We start from the raw sequence: 23,152 nt of genomic DNA, 5'->3' as shown, positions 1-23,152 counted from the left end.
ATACATCTGTTTAAAAATAAGAACTACAATTTATTCTGAAATATTGTGAAATCCTTAGAAAAAATAAATCAGCAAATACTGCTTGACCCAGCCCTAATCAGTAATAGGCTGCAAAGTAAGATAAAGGTTATTAAAATAATCCTTTTATTGAAAGAGAAAATTAGGTAAGTTGTGCTGATTGACTCTGAGGCCCTCCTAGGGACATGTAAAGTGAAGAATAAACTCAACTTGATCTAGTCCAAAAAGCCTGAAGAAATCCTCGCAGCTGGAACATCACCACTAATTACATTTTTGCTTTTTTGATATATTTTGCAACTCTTTCCATGCAGTTATAGTGAAGTTATTCCAGTAATTCCTTAACAAAACTAAAAAATGTGATCTTTAAAGAACATAATTTTATATTTTTTATGTTGACAACTATAAATTTAATTTACGTTGAAAAACAGTTCTTGAAGTACTGCAGAATTACTTGTACAAAACATGCTGCTTAAAAAAAAACTTTGGATGTTTTGTTTATTTCTTGCTGAGTCAGTATACGTGCCTTGCTCCTGGGCGCTCTTTCTTCCCTCCTTCACCACATAATCCCAATGCTGTTATCCCTTTCCAAAGTGCTTAGCCACCTTGAGTGTCCTTCTTTCCTATTTTCTCAGCAAAGTGTTCCTTCACTTTCTTGATTAGTCCCTGTCTCCTTGTCAAGTCATCCCTTTCCCCAAACCCCCACGTCCCAATTCCATGCAGCAATATATTCCTTTTTTTCCCTCTGTGTTTACAGATAAATTGGCTTACAGGGTATCAGCATAGAAGGGATATCACTGAACTGGGGAGAAAAAATGGTCCTTACCCTTGGGTTCAGTGTGTGCTTGTCCATCTGGCTCTTATTTGCCATTATGGAGACAACTCCAACTGCAGTACCTCAATGACCCTCAATGCAGCAGTGATGAATGATCTGCAGAGACCACATTTTCTTCAAAAACGGTTAAAGAAATACTGGAAATGTATCAATTGGAAATCTCTTTCCAAAAAGGACAGCTATCAAGCTAGAATATTGTATTTTCAGTGGTTAAAATCAGACAGAATTGTCAGTAAACGAGTCTTACTGTTGACGGACAAGTCCTGCATCTAAACCTACCTCCGAAGTGGACATATATAACTGTGTTCTTATGTACCTTTGCTCTTGTGTAGTCCTTTACATTAAGTGAAACTGTGCATATTTTGAAACCATGCCACTTATGAAAATGGTCAGTCCATAATGGTGGAAGTGTTACACAAATGGATGAGTTCTGTAAGACCTGTTTTGCACAAATATATGTATAAAGCCAGGTATAAAGCCATCATGTGCAATATACACATCCAAGAAACATAATCTTAGTAGCCATGGTCCTTTCCATGTAGGATTCCAATCTTTTAGTTGTATTTCATTATTCGTGAGTTACTAAACATACCAAGCCAAGAAATAGAACAGCTCAGTGGACAGCATTTGCAATAGTACTGTTAACTGTGAGAGCACCAGCCTCTTTTAAATGCTGCAGAAGCAACAATCAGCAAGCCAGTCTAGTTTTATATTTTTTATTTTACATATTTTGTATATTTTCCCTGATTTCCAACAGTAAATATTTTTATTTCAGAATAATTTGGATTTTCTGGAGAACTATTTTTAGCATAAAAAGAAGAAATTAAAATGTAGATTGAAAAAAAACAGTGTTTTTATAAGAGTTAGTTTCAGTACATTCTTCTTACAGTTTGTAACAACCTTCACAGTCACCTCACATTGCCCCTAGTTATGTGCAGGGTGAATCTTGAATGACCAAATCTCTAAAGCAGGCAAACGATATTGGAATTGAGCAAGAGGATTTTTTTTTTATTTTATTTTATTTTTAGTATGCCTCAGGTTGTTAAATGTTTCAGTTCAGGGTACGGGACCCTCTGTTCTTTTGTGCTAATATAAATCAACAATTATTGATTAATTAAAAGAGGAGCTTCTCACACCTGACACTTCTAACTCTGAGGAAGGTGAAATATAAAAAAATGGGTACTAAAGGATGTTTGACAACATGAACCGGAACTGTATTAAGCCAGATAGAATAGATTGCTTCTACAAAAATGTATGCACCAGATTTATGATAGCAAAAAGTGTAAACAGGATCCTCTTTCATCATTCAAATGGTAAGAATGAGCCTGTTTTAGGAGCAAACACGTGAAATATTTTACGGAGAACAACAAAGCATCAAGATGCATTACAATAAAACATTAAGTGCTTACAGAAAGACAGTAATCAGTATACTTCTGTTTTTTGGTTTTTTTTTGAGCTGGCTATTGTCACTTGCTTTCACAACTTGGCAATATCAGTATTCTCCAGTTTGATTGGTGACCAGTCTGAACTTATCCTACTTGCTTTTAGGAACAAAGACAAGAGAATGGCTACCTCTATTCATCTATTATTGTTTAAATAGCTGTCACAGCTTTCAGGATGTCTGTTTCCATGTTATCTGGTGAAAGAGTAAAATAGAATGGCAACAAACCAAATACAGTGAAAAATGTTGTATTTGGCCCAAACCAGCTGCTGTTTGCAGATAAAATCTGGTTTGACGAAAACAGGTGAATTTTGGAAATTGAGAAACAATGGATGGAGTGGATGTAGCATTTGCAAATATTTTAAAAGGTATGTTGCATTCAGACTTGCTTATTATGGTGATTTATTTTGTATGTCAAGGCACATATTCATCTCTGCTCTGATACTGTAGAAGCTTGGGTAACAGCTTGTCCTGTCCTTCTTTATTTGTTAATTTATAGCACCTCAGTTCTCAGCACAAGCCACGGCAGGGCGGGACACCTCTTTGTTCTGTTGTGTTCTTTCTTTTCCTCACGCCCCTTTCTTTACACTGTTGTGCTCCCAACTCTGACAATGGAGTTGTAGATTGACACTCTTCCCCTCTTGCCCTGACTTGTCTGAGAATGCTTCTTTTGATGCATTTAGACTGAAAATGCCAAATCTCTGCCTCCCAGCAAGGGCTCATAAGTTTTGCAGCATTTCTCTGCTACTACGTTAAGAGGAACATTAGTAGTTTCTTTGCAACAGTTTAAAAGATGTTAGGCTAATGATTACTTGGAAGCAAAAATACCTCATTGTATTGAGAAAAGAGGAATTCTGCAGGAATGGAAGATTTTAAAATGCTTTAATGGCAAGAGGTCATATTATTTTACTACTAAGATATGTAGTTATGTTTTAATTGGCTGTGTTTACAATGTGGTTTTTCTTAAAAATGCATTTTTTCAAGATTTTCTCGATCATTGCTTATCTCACATACACAAATATCCATGCTTCCTGTGTATAATATGTACATTTGCTGTTTCAAACATACTCATACTCAAAGTTTATTTCACATGGGATATCAAGAAAACAAAGTCACATTAGTCTGGCTTTTTTTTTCTGAGTTGACGTTTCATTAAAATAAGTTCATAGTAAGTTCAGCTCTCTAGTCTTACTCTTCAGTGTAAATTTGTTTCTGTTATTTATTATAACATTAGAGTTTGGATGTTATTTTGAGTTTTAACCTTTCTTGAGTTACTTTGCCTGTTTTAAAAATGCACCACGCATTGTTATGAACATCTTTGCAAACTTCACATCATGTTTTGCGCATGCACAGAGTACAGCAAACTTAAGATCTATTTATTTAAAAGTAGTAATACAGTAAAAAATTTAATGTTTTGCTTAAATTCGGTGACAAGACCTGTATTGGGAGCTTTCTGTATCACAGTAAGTGCATGGAATAGCATAGTTTTAAGTGACTTAAGGCTTATGGAATTGTTAAGTTGGTCAATTTTATCTAGTAGGTATTAAAATATTTTGACAATTTGAGATCTAAAATATTCGTAAAATTCTAAGTTGTCTTAGAAAGTATGAGAGGTTATTGGCTCATTGCTCTGAAAAACCTAGAGGCAAATGATGTGTTGGTTTGGTTTTTTTTTACTTTACTTTCTCATTTATATGAATCAATTCTACCATGCATCCTACTGATTGGACTCTTTCATGCTATACTGCGCAAGTCCAATACCTTCAGTGGAAATTCACTGGACCTGATATAAATGAGTGGCCAAAAATTTCAGTGGTATAACACAGAAGAGGGTGTGCAATTTTTTTATTTTTTTTTTAATGTTGAGTAGGAATCATTTGGGAAAGCAATATTTGCAGCTAAGATAAAAAAAAATGCAATCATACTGTGTATTGCGTAACCAGTTTTGTTTAAATTTTGGTTTGTTTCTTTTGATTAATGAAAGCATAGCAATTCTGACAGCAGTTTGGAAAAAAAAAACATTTGGTAATGATATTTCACACTGGAATAGGATTTGTGAAGATGAACTAACAGGATGATATGAAAATTGTAAGTTAGTTTGCAATACCCGGGAATACCTAATTTATTTTTTTCTCATGAAGTGGTGAATATTTCTATAACAGCTTAAAAGTTGGGGAGAAAAGAAATAAATTTAGGACCAAACTTCAGTATGCTACTACAAAATTACTAGAGAGATGTCCATGTTGCTGTGGGTATAGGATGAGGTCAGAGGATACATCCACAGACTACATCAAATCCTGCTTTGAATCTCATTAAGGTAGATAGATACAATCACTAATCTAATGCCGTTTTTTTTTTCAGCATTTTGTGACATGACTGGAAAACTCAAATACAGATGAAAATATTTTTTATGACTCTGAAGGGCCTGAAGCTTTCATTTGTTAACACCAGTTCCTTTCGCAAAGATTACTTTTATAAGTTTTTGAATTATGACTTTATGAGAAAAGAGTAATTGTGGCACAAGGTGTGACAAATAGGGGACATGAAACAGGCTATTCCTCCTTGTGTATGCTACTGTCAGCCTGAGAGACAGTGAAGTAGGAAGAACACCTTCCATGGTAGGTCTGATCTTGCCAAAGTAGAACTTTCCATCTGAGCTAGTCAGCTTAGGCTTTTCTTACAGCCACTTCTAGAGGAAAATTTGTCTCCTGTAGTAGACGTCTGTGATAGTTCAGATGGATTAGTACTTCAAACTGGTGTCTGCTTCTCTCCACTGGCTACAGAAAGAGCTAAGTGGGACAAGCCCAGAAGCAGGTGTCCGATTGCCTGTTTGGGTATTTCTGTGGAGGGACACACTGGGTGAGACTTTTACCTTAACACTGTAAATACTGACCAGCACAACAGAGCTGGTGAGTAAATGGGGCATGAAATCTGCACCTGAACATTGTTGATGGAGTTTTCTTCCTTCTGCAGTAATGGTAGATGGGCATTGTTGAAATGAATTAGGACTCTGAATTTTGTTTTTCTGGTCCTGGGGTCATCAAAGCCTAGGCTCTAACTCTTCATTGCTGCAGTTTTAAATTTGCCTGGTCCTATCCTACGTCATCTTCGGAAAGTACTTCAAACCAGTCAAAGAGAGAGCTTTTTAGGTAACTAGAATCAGAACTTCCATATAATAAAAACAATTCCTAATGTATGTGATAGGATAAATTGGTGAAATACAATTATTATTGAAACCATCATTAAAATGCAGAAAGTAAATGAAATTAAAATACCTCAAAATATATGTCTTATAATGATCAAAGCCATAATGGAAAAGAGCAAGTTTGACAGACTCTTCTGTAGTCAAGTAGCTGTGCAGAGGTTTGCATAATACCAGGAATATATTCTGCTGTCCTTGTATTGTATTGAGATACATCAATAACTGTCAGTTAATGATTGAGCCCTTGGTAAGAAGAGTATGTATAGATATATGTATCTACCTATATGTATAGATACTTAGTTTTCCTTTTGAAGAATTCAGATTAATATCTGGTGCAAAGAAATTGACTTAAATTTCTGTATCATATCAACAGTAGTCTAAAAACATTTCAAAAAGAAAAGACAAGGCAGGGTACTGAAGTTTCTATTAATTGTGGGGTGGGGGTTATTTATTTATTTTTGTTTACTTTATAATCCATTCACAGTTTATCTGTGAAACTTTAATATTAGAAGTCTTACAGCTGTGGGACTTTTTTCCCATTGTGATGTCAGTACTGATCAGATCTGATTGTTACAAAGATTCCACTAAGGCATTTAGCACTAATTGTTAGAAGATGTCTGTGCTTAAAAAAATTAGGCCAGTGATTGTAACCATGCTGTTAATTTCATGTATTGTTCAAAGCATGTTTCACTTGTGAGAATCGGGTGTACTTTCTTGATTAAAAATGCATTGAGGACCTGTAGCTTTTCTCAGTGTTGCTGAATCTTCTGGGCTGTAAGTGAAACCATTAAGAGTGGGAAGAGTTAATTGTATGGGATGCCTCATACTCAGATATTTCTCGTATACAAAATATATGTCATGCTAGAAAATCTTCTATTGTCAATCCAAATAGAACACAAACTAAAATGAGATAATTGGGAAGGTGCCCATAAAGTCAGCCTGAATATATTATCACAAGTATATGTGAGATAATATTTGTTTTAAAAAGATTCTATGGCACTGTAAAGTCAGTCTCATTAGAGACTGCATTTAAAAGGCTTATAAAGTTACTCATTAATGTTATCTTGTTGTATCTCCACAGCTTTTTCATTAAAGAAAATTCAGCAGAAAGCATTCTCTCCTGATAGCAGGAACCAATTTGCAATAAATGTTCTGGAAACCACTAGGGAAGCCATTACTGAGGTCTAATAAAAACAGACAAGCGTAACTTGTTCTATATTTTTGTTTCAATCACATACAGATGAGACCCCGCTCTCCACACCAACCGCAAGAGACAGCCTTGACAAACTTTCTCTAACTGGTCATGGGCAACCACTACCTCCAGGTTTTCCATCTCCTTTTCTATTTCCTGATGGATTGTCCTCCATAGAGACCCTTCTGACTAACATCCAGGTAGGCCTTTCTGTAGATCAGCTTAAAGGGATGGAGAGGTGCCAGTTGCAGATTTGTCTAAATTAATAGAACCATTCTAGCTTAATTTGTTCATAAGATCATTTGAATCAACTAATTTACTGAAACTTCCTAGTAATTTAGGTTTTAAAAGAACCACAGCAAACAAATTTAGAAGCTGTCAGATACATTAAATAAAAATACAGATTATGTATTACACCACAGCAGAGAACTTGATGAAAATTACATTGGTGTGTTTAACAACATTTGTCTTAAAAGCTCTTTTTGTTACTTGGTGTTGAAATGTATCTTACTGTTTAAATTTATCTCATTTACTAAGCAGAGAAACACTTCTTTAATAAATAGTTATTTTAAATTGCTGGAGTGCCAACATGGATTGATATTTAAAGCTATTTGAAGTGTGTCTCCCATAAAAGCATTACAAAAAGCACTTCTTTTATACCTATGAGCTCATTTCACTTACAGCACTATCTTCAAACAATAGACACAGAAGTGTATTACCAAATATTATGCAGATTTCATATTTGGTAGTCAAGTTCTCTGTTGTGTATACAGTACAACCTGATTCAAATATTATTTAAGGTATACACTAGCATGTAGTTTGTAGCAAGATGTTAGTGTTTCATATTAGAATGAAGAATCGGTTTGTCCACAAATTCAGTGATCATGTGTTCCCCACATGGAATTTTTGCAGCAGTATGGTTGTACACTGCATGAAGAAGCCAAATGATAGTGCAAGAAATAATGCAGCCATATTGTATTAATTCCAGATAAGCCTCATCTGTGCAGCTACTAACTTTTAATGTGATTGTCACAATATTTTTCCCTGCTCATTCCTGCAAATACATAAAATCAATTATATCCTGTTCAGCAAAGGCTATGAAAAAGTAGGGCCAAATCCTATTCACTTTACTTTCTTAAACAATCTCATTAAAGTTTATGGCACTTCAGAATTGTTTTATGAAAAGTATATGATCCATTCATTGATAGTGTTTTGATGTTTTGAGATCTAATAATGAAAAAATACTGCTATTTACGAATTAAGTATTGCTATATAAGCCTGATCTGAAAGAGTATGATTGCTTTTTGTGGTTCTCAGACTTGGGGTCTTAAATACTGAAATCTGTAATTCTGCAAGTTAGCATTCTTCTACAAGATCTGCAATCTATAAAGAATGTATTTTCTTCTGAAGGAAAAAGTGCAGTTAGAAAGTATCTAATGTTTTAGCTGTGCATGCATGTACAGGAAAGTTCTTAGTAATTTTATTGACAAATGCGTACACTCAGTGTCTCTAGACAGGAACCTAATGAGCAAACCATTCAGCATCAACAGGTTAGCTAATCTTGTGATCGAATATGAAAGTGCTGTGCTACTTTAGGGTAAATGACCAGGATTAATTTGCCAAGAATGCATTCAGTTTTGTTTTACAGAAAATGTAAAGTGAAATTCATTCATTGCTTCCCCTGACCCCCCCCAAAAAAAAACTCAAGAACCCAACAAACAAAAAAGAAAACCCACCAAACAACAAAAAAAGATGAAAAGCCAACAACCTAACAACCTAATCTTATCCAGAGTGTGGAGCTAAATAAAAGGCAATGCAGTAAAGAAATCTGAGACTTCTTTATGCCTCATTGGGCTTTTTTACTTACTACTCCTTACCTTGGGATTCCACATCATGACAAATTATGTCAGGGTAAAGAGGTGGGACATAAGTCCTTTTGGATTTTTTCACTGTATCTATCTCCACATTTCATTATATGGTTTCCACAGCCATCAAGGCATTTTTTCCCCCACAGATTTAGTCTCTGTCAGGACAACATTAGAAAACCACTTCTTAACAACAGCAACAACAAAAAAAAATCCCATCTGTGTAGAAAAAGTTAAGTATCCTCTTTAAAACAGTAGATTCTATTAAAATAACCTGTGCACAATATTGTCAATTTCTGTAATCTATGCCATTTAAAATTATTTCTGTATTTAGCATTTGTTGCAAGGAGAAGGGGCTACCCCAGGCCCACAGATGAGTGGCATACTGTGCTACTGGCACTTCCAGAACTGAGGTTTAGGTTTTTGACTACAAGTTTGAGCTCATTGGTGGGATTTGTGGAAAGCAGAACTTCTGTACACTTGTGTGTGCTTGCAGTATAATTTTTGACTTTTCTAAGAAATGCATAAGCACTGCCTGAAACCTGTGATGCATTCAGTATGTGAGTCAGAATAACTCTTTTTACTGGGTAAATTCTTTGCTGTCATATGGTCCAGATGAATTTTGCATCCCTTTCAGTACAGAGTTATGGATTCAAAGGGGAGGCGGAGCAGTAAGATCCCTCACCATTCTCTTGTTGAAGCTGTGCTAGCAACTGAGCCAAATGTAACTTTCCCCAGAAGATCATCTGGCCTGCAGTCAATTTCCTGTGTCCTGCACCAAGATGCTTTTGAAACAGAAAGTAGCACAAATCTAGCCAAAGGCTAGATGAGTGGCTTTGGTAAACGCTGTTCTTTCTTTCCCAGGGTGATGTATGATGAAAATACAGATGTGTCCTTTCACAGAAAGGATATATGTCTGCTTGAGAAATGCAAGTGTACATCTTTGTTAGGTCATGGGACTGGGGTGCATGCACAACCTGTTTCAAGTAGTGGTGGAGATTGCCTATATTTTAGAAATATGATGGTCAGATGAATACATAGGCAAGCAGCATCTGGTTACACCAGTGAGCATGGTTGTGGTAGATATTTGTGCTATTTTATATATATATATATTATATGTATTATATGTGTTATATATATTATATGTATATATATGTATTATATATAATATATATTACATATATCATGTATTATATATTATATATTAATATATATAGTTTATATATATAGCTATTTGTGACCCCTTTCTGTATATTGAGTTGTGTGAGGTGCAGGATCCACATGATCTATGTAATATAGACCTTGGGTGCCTCTAGAAGAGGTTTTAGAACTTGCCCAGGTTTAAAAGCGAACAGAATTAGGGCACTACATGGGTGCTAATTTTTCTCTAATTTTGATCTTTTGTTAGGGTAAGCAGGATCCTAAATTTTCCCATGGGGACAATGCTTTGGGTATGTGAGCAAACATTTCTAAACACTTTAGATGTGCTAAAAGTCTTTCAAGCACTGAAGAGTTTAGGTGATTGAACTTGGTGCCTAACTCACATTCACGTTGGAAGTCTGAGTCGTCCTTTAAAATTAGCAACTAAACACAAGCAACTCAGAGTCTTCCATCAATGCTAGAATTAAATGGGTAGCCCCTAATCACTAGTTCATAATTTTACGCAAATGTTAGACAAGTCTATTTGCTATCGCTGTCACCAGGCTCTGCTAATTAGGTTTATTTCCTTTTGTATATCATATATGTGTTTTTCTTACTTCTCCATAAATACTTGCTAAAATAAAAATACAATGTTTAATTATTTGCACATTTAAAGAGGAGATAATAACAATATACTGTACCCAGAACAACCTGTTTCTTGCTAGGGATTGCTGAAATGCAAATAATAAACTGTAACAATATATAATTAAACTAATACACACATAAAATAAGGAAATGAGACTGGGGACATGTTTTCTTACTCAGATGTATATCTGCAAATCTAAAAGGAAAAGAAAATAAATTTTCCCAGAGAGCTTAAATTAAGTGATATATCTGTTCCTTTCCAATGTGTATTTGTTGTTTTCTTCCAGATTGAATGCTGAAAGTCTATGTGCAGCTGCAGGGAGGATGAAGGGTGATGGGAGTTGGGCCACAGCAAAATGCTGTGTGGGTGCTACTGGGAAGGCTAAAGCTGTTTCCATAGCCCTTGCATAAGTTCACCTTTTAAGTCATGGCCCAATTATGCCAAAGTATTTTACAGCCACAGCTTCTCATGGTACTGCAATATTCTTGAGTAAAAATAACATTATTTTAATCTTTTAGAGTCTGAATCTTTACAGTCTCCAAGCTGAATTTCCATTAATGTCTAAAGGATAAATTAGTTGCACCCTTACAGCTATGTTTTCTGTCAAGACTATTGTATTGACACAATCTTGTTGCTAAGTATTTTTAAAGAGATATATAAAGTGGTTGAAAGTATCCCATTGATATTAGTAAAAGAAATGCATGATTGCAAACTAAATTCCCTTATGAAAACAAGGCAAACTCCTGGCTTTATTGCTGTGAGTATCCTGCACTATTACCATCTATGACTAAATAGACAAGAGAAAAATATTGTATATCCTGCACTATTACCATCTATGACTAAATAGACAAGAGAAAAACACTGCAAGTACTAGATAAAGTAAAAATTTCAGGTTTCCTTCATGTTATCTTATTTATCTCCTGCTAAAATTCCAGAGAATTATTTGATTTTTCACAAAAAAGTATTAATGGAAAATATCATTTGTATTTGTGCAGTATGCCTGTACCTGTGATGAAGATATTCATTCTGAGATATTACAGCAATATCTTTCTTGAGAAATCTTTAGAGATAGTCAAGTTGTCTTCTCTTACATTGCTTATGTTAGTGAGTAGTCAGCTGCGAGTAGCAAATATTCAGAAATTAACCCGTGAAGTTAGCTAAAATATATACATATTGATGTTTTTTGCAAGCCTTTCTTAGATATTTTTAATGATGAGAGCATACAAATGATGTATCATTTCCTGACTAAAAGAGAAGCAATGTTACACAAAAGTGTTTTCACCATAAATAACTAATATTGCAAAAGAAAGCCCCTGATATGCAAATCTGTGGAAACTAGGAGGTTTGACTAGGAAAGCTTCACTGCCTGTGTACCTTCTTCTTCTAGTTTTCCTTCTTCACTCACTGTGGGAAATTGCTGGAAACAGGGTATGATCTAGTTAGACTGTCAGACTAACTAGTAAGGCCATTTTGGTGTCACATCTAACTGTGTAGCTAACTAAATTATGTTAGATGGAACACACTGTATGTGAAGCTAGAAAGAGAAACATAGAAACATAGAATCGTTAGGGTTGGAAAGGACCTTAAGATCATCTAGTTCCAACCCCCTCCCGTGGGCAGGGATGCCTTACGCTAAATCATATCACCCAAGGCCTCGTGCAGCCTGGTCTTGAACACTGACAGGGATGGAGCATTCACAACCTCCCTGGGCAACCTATTCCAGTGCCTCACCATCCTAACAGGAAAGAATTTCCTTCTTATATTCAATCTAAACTTCCCCTGTTTAAGTTTTAACCCGTTCCCCCTTGTCCTGTCACTACAGTCTCTAATGAAGAGTCCCTCTCCAGCATCCCTATAGGCCCCCTTCAGATACTGGAAGGGAGCTATGAGGTCTCCACGTAGCCTTCTCTTCTCCAGACTGAACAGCCCCAACTTTCTCAGCCTTTCTTCATATGGGAGGTGCTCCAGTCCCCTGATCATCCTCGTGGCCCTTCTCTGGACTTGTTCCAACAGTTCCATGTCCTTTTTATGTTGAGGACACCAGAACTGCACACAATACTCCAGGTGAGGTCTCACAAGAGCAGAGTAGAGGGGCAGGATCACCTCCTTCAACCTGCTGGTCATTGACAGCAACTCTTTGCGTGCAGCCATCCAGCCAGTTCTTTATCCACCGAGTGGTCCATCCATCAAATTGATGTCGCTCCAATTTAGAGACAAGGATGTCGTGTGGGACAGTGTCGAACGTTTTGCACAAGTCCAGGTAGATGACATCAGCTGCTCTACCCCTTTCCATCAGTTCTGTAGCCCCATCATAGAAGGCCACCAAATTGATCAGTCAGGATTTCCCCTTAGTGAAGCCATGCTGGCTGTCACCAAGCACCTTGTTGATTTTCATGTGCCTTAGCATGTCTTCCAGGAGAATCTGCTCGAAGATTTTGCCAGGCACAGAGGTGAGACTGACTGGTCTGTAATTCCCCGGGTCATCCATTTTCCCCTTCTTGAAAATGGGGGTTATATTTCCCTTTTTCCAGTCCTCGGGAACTTCACCTGACTGCTGTGACTTCCCAAATATGATGGCCAGCGGCTTCACAACTTCATTCTCCAGGTGCTTCAGGACCCACAGATGGATCTCATCAGGACCCATGGACTTGTGCACAGTCAGATTTTTAAGATGATCTCAAACCAGATCCTCTCCTACAGTGGGTGCAAGGTCTTCATTCTCACAGTCCCTGCATCTGCCTTCCAAGACCTGGGTGGTGTGGTCAGAGCCTTTGCCAGTGAAGACCGAGGCAAAGAAGTCATTCAGAACCTCAGCCTTCTCCAAATCCTGTGTAGCCAGTTCTCCTGAGAGCTTCCTGAGGGGGCCTACATTCTCCCTAGTCTTTTATTTGCTTTGTACCTGTAGAATCCCTTCCTGTTATCTTTAATACCTCTAGCTAAGTTTAGTTCTAACTAGGCCTCAGCTTTCCTAACCTGGTCCCTAGCTTCTCGGACAACATCCCTGTACTCTTCCCATGCCACCTGTCCTTGCTTCCACTTATTATAAGCCTCTTTTTTAATTTGAATTTTCCTCAGGAGCTCCTTATCCATCCAAGGAGGTCTCCTGGCCCTCCTGCTGCACTTCCTTCTGGTTGGGATGCAACACTCCTGAGCCTGCAGCAGGCGATCCTTGAATATCAACCAACAGTCTTGGGCCCCTCTGCCCTCTAGGGCTGTATCCCATGGAAACTTCCTAAGGAGGTTCCTGAAGAGGTCAGAGTCTGCTCTTTTGAAGTCCAGGGCAGTGAACTTGCTGCATGCTCTTCTCACTCTCCTGAGGATCTCAAATTCGAGCATCTCGTGATCGCTGCATCCAAGGCTGCCCTGGAGCATCACATTTCCAAGCAGTCCTTCCCTGTTGGTGAGCACGAGGTCAAGCATGGCACCTCTCCTTGTCGGCTCCTCTATTACTTGCAGAAGGAAATTGTCTTCTACACAATCGAGGAACCTCCTGGATTGCTTGTGTAGAAAGAAAGACCTTCTGTATACTTTTACCTCCACCCCTTTCAACATGAGCAACACATTATTAATATTTTTTAAAAATAATGATGGTGGATACTGGCCTTAAGGCTCAGGTAAGGTTTGACAAACCTGTAGGATCAGTTGACTGACATAACATGATGGTGTTTTCAGATACATTGGAGAATGGGAAGGAACATCAAACCTATATAAACTTAACATTTTATTTGGGACATTTCTGAAGAATTTATCAGTGAAAAATATTAAAACAAGTGCATTAAAATAAACAAAACAAATCAGAATGATCTATAAATCTTCAGGGGAAAAATATTCATCTTTGACATTACATTGAAATAAAAATAATTTATTATCAGTAGCACAGAGGGGGAGAATGGCATGCCATGTTTAAAGCCTGGCTCCAGACAGAGCCATACTGTATTAAAAACAAATATGGAATGTGAGCATGTTCACTACAGTTATCATTATCCAGCCTCCATAACATCTGACCTACCCTAAAGGGAAATACTTTCTTTTTGTTAATGCCCTGTGTTGCACTGCATTTCCCATTGTCATTGCCAGCATATTGATTTAATATCAGGTTAGAGGATTAGCTATAGCTAATACAAGTTGGACATACTGTATTTTGTATAATCTTTTACAGCTGATCCACTAGGAGAATTAATAGAATTTCATGCAACTCTGAAATTGCTAGTCCTGTTCCAAGGGGCACTGATGATTTTTAGATGCTGTACTTCTTAGCTAGTTTTCTCCCCCCCTTCTCTATTGCATACAGGGACATTGAATGTTTCCAGTATTTTTGCATTAGAGCTGTCATTGGCAGCAACAGCGCTTTTGATATGCATCAGTTTGGCTCTAGTGCAGATTTTTTTTCACATTGGATGCGTACTGATGTGCACTGATTTAACTTCTAAAAATGAAACTTAATTTTGTGTAGCTTATAAGTAGTCCCTGGTGGGTCTTGGCTCCAAAAAGCTAATATTTTTCAGACATAATCAGTAGCAATAGGTAATGTATTACCATTAGCTATGTTAGCAAGTATAAAAAAAGGAAAGGTTGGGGGAGGAAGTGTGGTGTAGAAATTCAATAGAAAATGTAATATGGTTTTAGCAGCTTTGTACTTGCAGCAATTCTTAATATAAAATTACACACATTGGTGTTGCACTCTAGCATTATTCTCCATGTTTATTCATAATGATTGTTTCATATTTAAAGAACACCAAAATATTGTGTTTTGTCAGCCAAAGACAATGATAGTTTGATAGTAATTTATTTTAAACTGCTGCTGATAATACAACCAATCAACACATTAAGTGGTGCCAACATTGGCATCTTGCTAAATAATCTCTAGACTTTGCGCTCAGAGTACATCTTTCAAAGATAAGTCAACAAGAGCAATCAGAGCAGAAAATTAGAAATTGGTATCTTAGAATTAAAATAAAGCTAAACTAAAGTTTTAATAGGGGTGATCTAAAAGGGCACTTGATGTAATGATCTCTTTCATTTGTTACTAATTGTTTGTTCCTGATGAAGAAGAAACATGTACATGAATGTAGTTGAATTGAGTAAAGATGGCAGTTTCTTTAGCAGCTCGATTTTCTTGTTAAACAAGATAGACTGTAAGAATTTGGGAGGAGGTTTGCAGCTTTAAATTTACTTGACAGTACACTTTTCATTAAAAGATACTTTTCATGTAATTTCACTTGATCTGGTTTATTAATAATTTGGATGAATCATGTTCATGTAAGGGATGAGCTGGAGGAGATTAAAATACTCGAGTTTAAGCGTAAGCCAGAAGCAGGTATTGATAAACAACTCCTACTTCAATTTCTTACTATTTCAAGCGCATCCTGTATAGAAAACAAAGTTTATGATGGTTCTAAATGTAGGAGAATATGGCAAGGGAAGGGAACAGAATTCAGGTGGATATTAACTTTTTACAAAATATATTGGAAAGGCTTTACAAATATTTCAAATTGTATTTTACTTTGCATAGGTCTGTAGAGCTTTGGTTTTCTTTAGTAGTCATCCAGGTTTAACATTCAACACAAAATACCGTTGTTTTTTAGCTATTTTAGAATACTATTTCATTCTCTTAAAGAAAACTGCTAAAACTTTAAGTGTATTTGTAAGCACATTAGGTATGTTACCATTGATAGACGTTTTCAAATGTGGTTCTGTGTTTATGTAGTGTATATAATTTTGGTGACCACCCAGGCCTTGCAGTCAGAAGGTGTGTCATTCTTTCAGCTCCTGTGGACTTTAATAGATTGAAGTGTAATAGAGCTGCAAAGCATTAAGCTCTGAATGAGCAACACTTGAGGCAACAATTCAGTTAAGAATGAGGAGAAGTACTGAAAACAACAGGCTCTGAAAACAGACTTAGAAGTTTGAAGGACATTTCAAAGCAGGCATTGACATTCGGAAGAATACTGGGATGAATGCGCAGACTAACACTCATGAAAAATACTTTTTCCATTTCTCAAGTATCATCATGCAGGCTTCTTTTTCCATTCCTTTTTGGAACTATTTTAAACCATTTTAATGAAAAAACATGCAACCCAGAATCCAATTTAGGAAGCATGCCGGAGGGGTGAGGAAGATTACTCGGGAGTTGGGGGACCTGATTTTGTGTGTGTAGTGTGGTTGTTCTGAACCCAGATCTGTAGTATGAACCTTTATCTGTCAGCTGAATGTTTCCCTAGCAGAGCTACTGGGGAGTACTCTTTTTCTCTCTTGTTGGTATTGTTTTGCCTTATATCAGTAATTAAATCTCTCTTGGGTCAAATTATCTCTAAAGTTAGAGTTGTCAGGAGAATTGCCTAGGATATAGAAGAGTTAGGTTCATACCCATGGAGGTTCATATATACATAACTGTGCTTAATTATTTACTCCATTATGATAGCTTCAAGAGGATAGACTCAGGTATAGACCTAAGAGCCTGATGGCCAGGCTTCTGGAAAATGGAAAAGAAAATCTTTCTTCATTCCACATTCATTTGTTTTGTTTCAGTTTTGCCTCTTCTTTTTCATACCCTATTTCAGTGTCCTGATTAGTTATTGGCTATGCTGGGATCTTCCTGTTTCCTTGCAAAAAAACAAGTAACTTTGAAGTTCAAATTCTTGAGAAGTTCAGAATATGCTGAATCAGTATTTTCTGATATAATAACAGCAAAATAAGTTACAGTTTATTTCAACCATCCCAAGTCAAGAAATTGAGAGGTGATTGTGGTTTGTTTCTGCTGTGAGATAACAATTGTACAAGGTCAGGGAATGGACTTTTTTAAAACAGCGGTATCTTCCTGCTTTGCGACTGTCCTCTGCTTAGCATCCCAATAACTATCTTTCTTGGAAACTCTCTAAAAAAAATATTAAAATATTTGAAAAAAATAGTAGTTAACAGCGATTAGGAGAAAAATGGCAACCCTTTAAAAGAGCCCTTCTCCCTTTAGTAATTTCCATTGGCTTGAGTTGTGCTAGAGATTGAATTTTGCATTTTGTAGATGATGTGATTGTAAGCCTGCCAATTCTTTTTCAATGGCACGGCTTTTTGGTTTTGGCACAGCAAGTGCCTGATGGAGGCATGTCTTCTTTATCTCTAAAAAAGAATAAACCTTTCTCGATAGCTTTTTCACATTAGATACATGCACAGTCAATGGTGAATTTATGTTTTCTGGGAAAAGTTGACTCCCACCTTTTAAAGATTTATGCCCACCTGTTAAAATGAATTCCAGTAAAAAATTGTTATTGATAATTGGGAGGCTTTGACCCAGTAACAGGATTATTTAATTTGTAAAATGTCACAAGACTAATCAAGGAAAAATAACAGAAGTTAGTTATTATGTCAGCTGTTCTAACATTCTTCAAATGTTATGCAACTTAATCTTTGAACAGGGTCTACTAAAGGTTGCTATAGACAATGCCAGAGCTCAAGAAAAACAAGTCCAGCTGGAAAAGACAGAGCTGAAGATGGAGCTCTTCAGGGAACGAGAACTGAGGGAAACACTTGAAAAGCAGTTGGCTGTGGAGCAGAAGAACAGAGGTAGCTTAATTAAGCAGACATAAACACCTTGTAATTTATTTCCTTAGGAAACCTAATCTTTTATCAAACACCTGTATTTGATCAAAACTTTTCCCCTTACCTCACGTTATGTTCAGGCTGACTGCAATGCAGGACATTTTACAACCTGCCTGATTCTGCATAAGTTCTTCATGAGATTTGGAACAAGAAACTTTTTCTCAAAGATTTACCTGAATGTTACTTATTATACCGGTAATACACAACATATTTATAAATACCATAGGTGCTGTTATGGACTTTGGCAAGTTGTGATCATTATAAGAAATGCTAGCTATGTAATACAAAGACAATTTATATCAAGTTTTAGGAACTTTTTTCTGCTTGTATGTGTTAGGGTCATATATTGCATATGTAGGCAAACCATATGTAATAAATATAAAGACAGTAATAATTCATGACCTTTATAATGCATAGTTGATCAAACACATTTGTAGAAGAAACTGTTGAGGTTCTTCATAGTAAGTCAGTATTAGTAGCATATCAAATATTAACATCAGCCCACTGTCAAGCATATACATGTTAAAGATTTTCAAATAATTTCATTGATTTAAAGGTAAGACGGTTTACAGTGATTTGCATTAACTGTTTGCATTACGAGCACGTTCCCATCTTTCTTTATGTGTCTACTTTTCTGTATATGTATGTCTTGCTCTTTAATGGTGTCTAATTACTTTGCCAGGGACAGTTAACCTCTGTTAACTTGTTGTTTAACACAGACTATGACAAATCAGATATTATTTTTTGCAGGACTAGAGTTATAACTCTCTTCTTGTCCAGTTTAATTATGTGGGAACCAGCTAAATAAGGAATCCTGAGAACACTTGAATTCCCAACCAATATCATTATATCTTTAACTAACATGCTAGCAGTAAGTACACAATATAATCCTGATTCATGCCTTGACCCATTAAAGGGTAGGACTGTGACATCAGTAATTACCCTTTTTAAATTTTTGACTATACATTTTTAAAGACAGTTATCATTAGCAATTGCCACATACATGCAATGAATTATCCCTTTGTCCACAACTGGCCCGTTTTTCTCAGTACAGTTGCACTTCTTACACTTCTAAAGTTTTGTAAAAGAGCTGTTACGATGTGGATCCTTTTACCTCTGTGTCTCACAACAGCTCAAATATGTATTCCTTTCTAGAATTGGGCAATCACATGGACAATAGAAAAGGTTGGGGGGAGAGGGGGAGCATCTGACTTTACCTGAGTTACACCAACTAAAAGTTAAGCACCTTATTCAAGTTAATATAAGTTTTCTTTCTGGTCAATAACAAAAGAGATTCATATATCCTGTTTTCTGACAGGTAAGTGGGATCAGTTACACTGTGAAGACTTCTTTCTCTTCCTTTTAGTTCCAGAGGGAATATAGTTGACTAGGATGGACTAGACACATACATTTTGAGCAGTTAAAATTAAATAAAATTAATTTTACACAAAACTGTATGTCAGGAAAGAGCATGGGATAGTCCCATATTTTATTCAGGATACTGAAATAATTGACAGTGTTATTTTCAGCATGATGCATTATTTGCTTTTTTCATATGTGTCCCTGTAACGGTAACATTCCACTGGTAAAAGAGTCAGACCAAAGAGGAATGGATTTGAACACTTAATGGTGGTATGCAGCAGAGCAAAGACTATCTCTGCTACTGGATACTTCTGTACAAAGAAACCAAAATGATAGATTATTCTTTAAAAACAGATCCAAGTAGTAGAGAAAAAATAAGGCCAGACTGTAATTATTGTGAGAATATATTCTTCCATTAAAGGTAGAAAAACACATAGGAGGCTTTACCTGCTATCAATTTTCCAGATAACAACTGTCATGTCTTAAAGTTTCACGTCTTAATGAAAGCATGAGCAAGATTGGGGAAGTATGCCACATCTCTGATATGAGATACCATGTGAAAAAATTGAAATACACTTAAAAGCTACAGCATAGAAACACGAGTCACTGTGTCACATACAGGTCAAAACCCATTAGGTGAATGGGACCTTGAGCATTAGCAGTATCTACCTTCGGCTCGTCATGTTAACACAACTGAGTATCTTTTTCCTTGGTTGCTACATCTGAGATCTGAGTATTTTTACCTTTTTTGCATTAAATTCACTGCTGCTAACTGTATGTCCTACAGAGCTGCTTATTTACTGTACTGTTTCTTTCTTTCTTTGTAAGTATTCCAATTAGTGATTCCTAAGGCTGTAGGATGTGTCTCATCAGCTGGTGAAAGTAGGATAATATCTCTTCTGTGAGCAGCTACACAGTAAGGGCTTGCTAATTCTGGCTCTGACTGCTGTAGTCACATCTACAATGTGTCAGCCATGATGACATTTTAATTCAAAACACAACATATGTTTCTTTCTCATTTATTGCAATCACTTTCGAAGTACTTATAATGAAAACATTAAAACCGTGCAATGATTCAAAATGTATTTAGTTTAGCCTTTGTACAGATACTAGCTGTTCTTTGATAGTGTAAGCTAATTAGCCAGTAAAGTAGTTGGTACTATACAAAATGAGAAAGAACCAAAATTCCAAAGTCTTGGATATAAATCGTGTAGCTCTTCTGACTACAGGGTATGTGCTTATATTCATTTTGTGTCTGAACAGTTCTGTATAACGACACAAAATATCCAAGATCTCCCCAGAAGTGGTTATTCTTAGCATATAAATTCAATAGTAATAACAATGATGTTTTCCTTTACAAGTTTTGATATTTGCATTTTGTGAAAGATACCATCATTCCAGACTACTGGAAATGGATAGTATGAACAGATGGAAGTATATTTTCACCTTTTCCAGCTATCATCCCTAGGCGTTTGCTAGAGGTTACTTTGGAATGAGATGAAGGGCTAGACAGATCTTGGCAGTCAAACCTAGTATCACCTTCTATCTGGTTTTGGTAAGGATAGTTCCTTTAGTGTGTGTAAAGAATTCTTCAGTATCTAGTTTAGTACACCATTTTTAAGTTAGTATCGAAATAATAGACTCTCCAGGAAAAGGTTATCCAGGAAGATCTCATGAGAAATAATCTTCTTACATGCATGTCCCTGAAAACAACAAATGGGCTATGTAAGAAGGGTTGAGATGTGGTGGGGGAGACAATGATATGCTCTGTGACTTTACATGATTTATATACAGGCTCGCTTTGGCTTTTATTGAGTAGGAAAAAATGGATTTCATTATCCTTACAACCTGTGATAATGCTCCTTCTGTTAGGGATCATGCAAATTTTAATTTAGTAGTTGTAAGTCACTAGTAACATGGAAAAGAAAACTGATACTGTTGCATCCTGATTTTGCAATGCAAACCTTTCCCTTGTACAATTTGAACTGAAGAGATACAAGGAAATAGTTTTGCTAAATTAGGGGCCTCTAATGCTTAATTTTATAATACTCCTTCCTCTCCTAATACTTTGCCTCCCACTTGACAAAGCAAAGTAAAATTTACTTGGCTGAGGGATCCAGCACCATAAAGGATTTGCTGTGAGTTCTTCAAGTTTAGTTGGCTGAAGGGACAGGAACCAACAGAGAAAAAGAAAAGGGAAAAACAAAGGGAAATGTGGATAAGAAAAATATATAGGAAGAGACTGAACACCAAGAAGTTGGATGGCTTGCAGGAAGAAGCAGGTTGGAGGGGAGTTGGAAAACTCAGTGTTTTTCCGTAAGGAATGAGGATCGCCGCAAAGTTGGATCTGGGCTCCTCCCACAGCCTGGGAGCCCAGGCAGCTGGAATCTCCCTCTTGTGGGAGAGAAGCTGCAGGCAGGCAGGCAGGCTGGCCGACAGGGAAGAACTTCGTTGCTATGTGTATACCATATGCTATGGGCAGTAACAAAACGGTACACTTAATTCTGAAAAATATTACTCATCTTTAGAGACAGAGGCTTATCTATGTCAGATGATGCAAAAGTACATTTTACTGCTGGTTTTCCAATTTGGACGTTCACAGGTTCTCTTCTGTTTATAAACAAATATATGCTATAACTGAATATCACTTAGAGATTTCAGTACTATGGTATAGAACAGTAGCTTTTAGAATATCCCAGTGTGATTCCAGCAAATTTCAAGTAATTGAGATTGGTGTAAATTCATCAGTTTATCTGAATTGTTGCATTTGTAGCATTTCTTGGGACTCTTAATAGGTAATTGTGTAGCCAAGTTTCAGGTCTAACTCTGATTTCACTGAATTTCTTTTTTCTTAGCAATAATTCAGAAAAGGCTAAAGAAGGAAAAGAAAGCAAAGAGGAAATTGCAGGAAGCACTTGAATTTGAGACTAAACGACGGGAACAAGCAGAACAGACACTGAAACAGGCAGCTTCAACAGATAGTCTAAGGGTCCTAAATGGTAAGAAGCCTCAGTGTCATTAACTTTCAATTTAAGTGCCAAAACAAGCTTGTTATATTGAAAATTTATAACATGATGGGAAAGAACAGAAAGAAAATATCTTTTCTTTCCTTAATTCCAGCGATGCCTCTCTCTTTATTGTTTGGTACTTTATATAGTGTGTGCAAATAAACTCACTGGAGAGAATGTTCAAACTAGTACAATTTTATATTATTAGCTTGAGAAGTCAATTTTTTTTTCTTCTTCTTTTTCTCCCCCCTTTTATGCTTGAAAAATCTATTGCTCATTAATCTTCCTAGTCTAACAAAAACTTGTCCTTGCCTCCAGTCATTGTTCAACATTAAAAAACCTGACAAATGTTGATTTGTCAGAATCAATTCAGAAATGGAGTAACAGGTTGTAAAAAGGCTATAAGAATCGAATGAAATATGTGTCAGTCTTACCTTTCTATGTTTCTAGACTCTCTGACCCCAGAGATAGAAGCTGACCGCAGCGGGGGCAGAACAGATGCTGAAAGGACAATACAAGGTAGGAATTTGCAAAAGGCTATAAATCTAGATCTTGCTATATGAGTTTTTCCTCAGCTTTAGACTGCTATTCAAGCATGTAGCCGACCATCTGGGCCACATCAAAACAAGTTCAAAAAAGGTCAAGTTCATCTTGCTTGTTTATAAGAGCAAATACATTCTGTACTGATAGATTTTCTTTAAATTAATAGGTCATTTCTGTTATACAGAGCAATTAAAGAAAAATAATTAATTTGAAGCAATATTGGGTTGAATCTCAGACATGCTGAATGCAGGTTTTGTGTGTATGCATAGTTAGATTTTTGAGATAACAATGTCTGTAAAGGTATATTTGA

At 36.4% G+C, this 23,152-nt stretch overlaps 1 protein-coding gene across 5 annotated transcripts in view; it reads left to right on the top strand.

Annotated features, from left to right (window-relative positions):
• Positions 1 to 23,152, top strand: part of DACH1 (dachshund family transcription factor 1) — a 374,062-nt gene that overhangs the window by 314,641 nt on the left and 36,269 nt on the right. For all 5 annotated transcript variants that reach the window (XM_057424085.1, XM_057424083.1, XM_057424081.1 and 2 more), the window contains 4 exons: positions 6,734 to 6,885; positions 17,746 to 17,893; positions 22,147 to 22,290; positions 22,750 to 22,818. In XM_057424085.1, coding sequence (XP_057280068.1) covers positions 6,734 to 6,885; positions 17,746 to 17,893; positions 22,147 to 22,290; positions 22,750 to 22,818 — 513 coding nt within the window. The remainder of the gene's footprint in view (positions 1 to 6,733; positions 6,886 to 17,745; positions 17,894 to 22,146; positions 22,291 to 22,749; positions 22,819 to 23,152) is intronic.

This window comes from Pezoporus wallicus, unplaced genomic scaffold (assembly GCF_028554395.1).
Source record: "Pezoporus wallicus isolate ANWC-B61680 ecotype Strahan unplaced genomic scaffold, APGP_CSIRO_Pwel_v1 contig_16, whole genome shotgun sequence".
Lineage (NCBI taxonomy): Eukaryota > Metazoa > Chordata > Aves > Psittaciformes > Psittacidae > Pezoporus > Pezoporus wallicus.
This window is presented reverse-complemented; position numbering and strand designations above follow the sequence as displayed.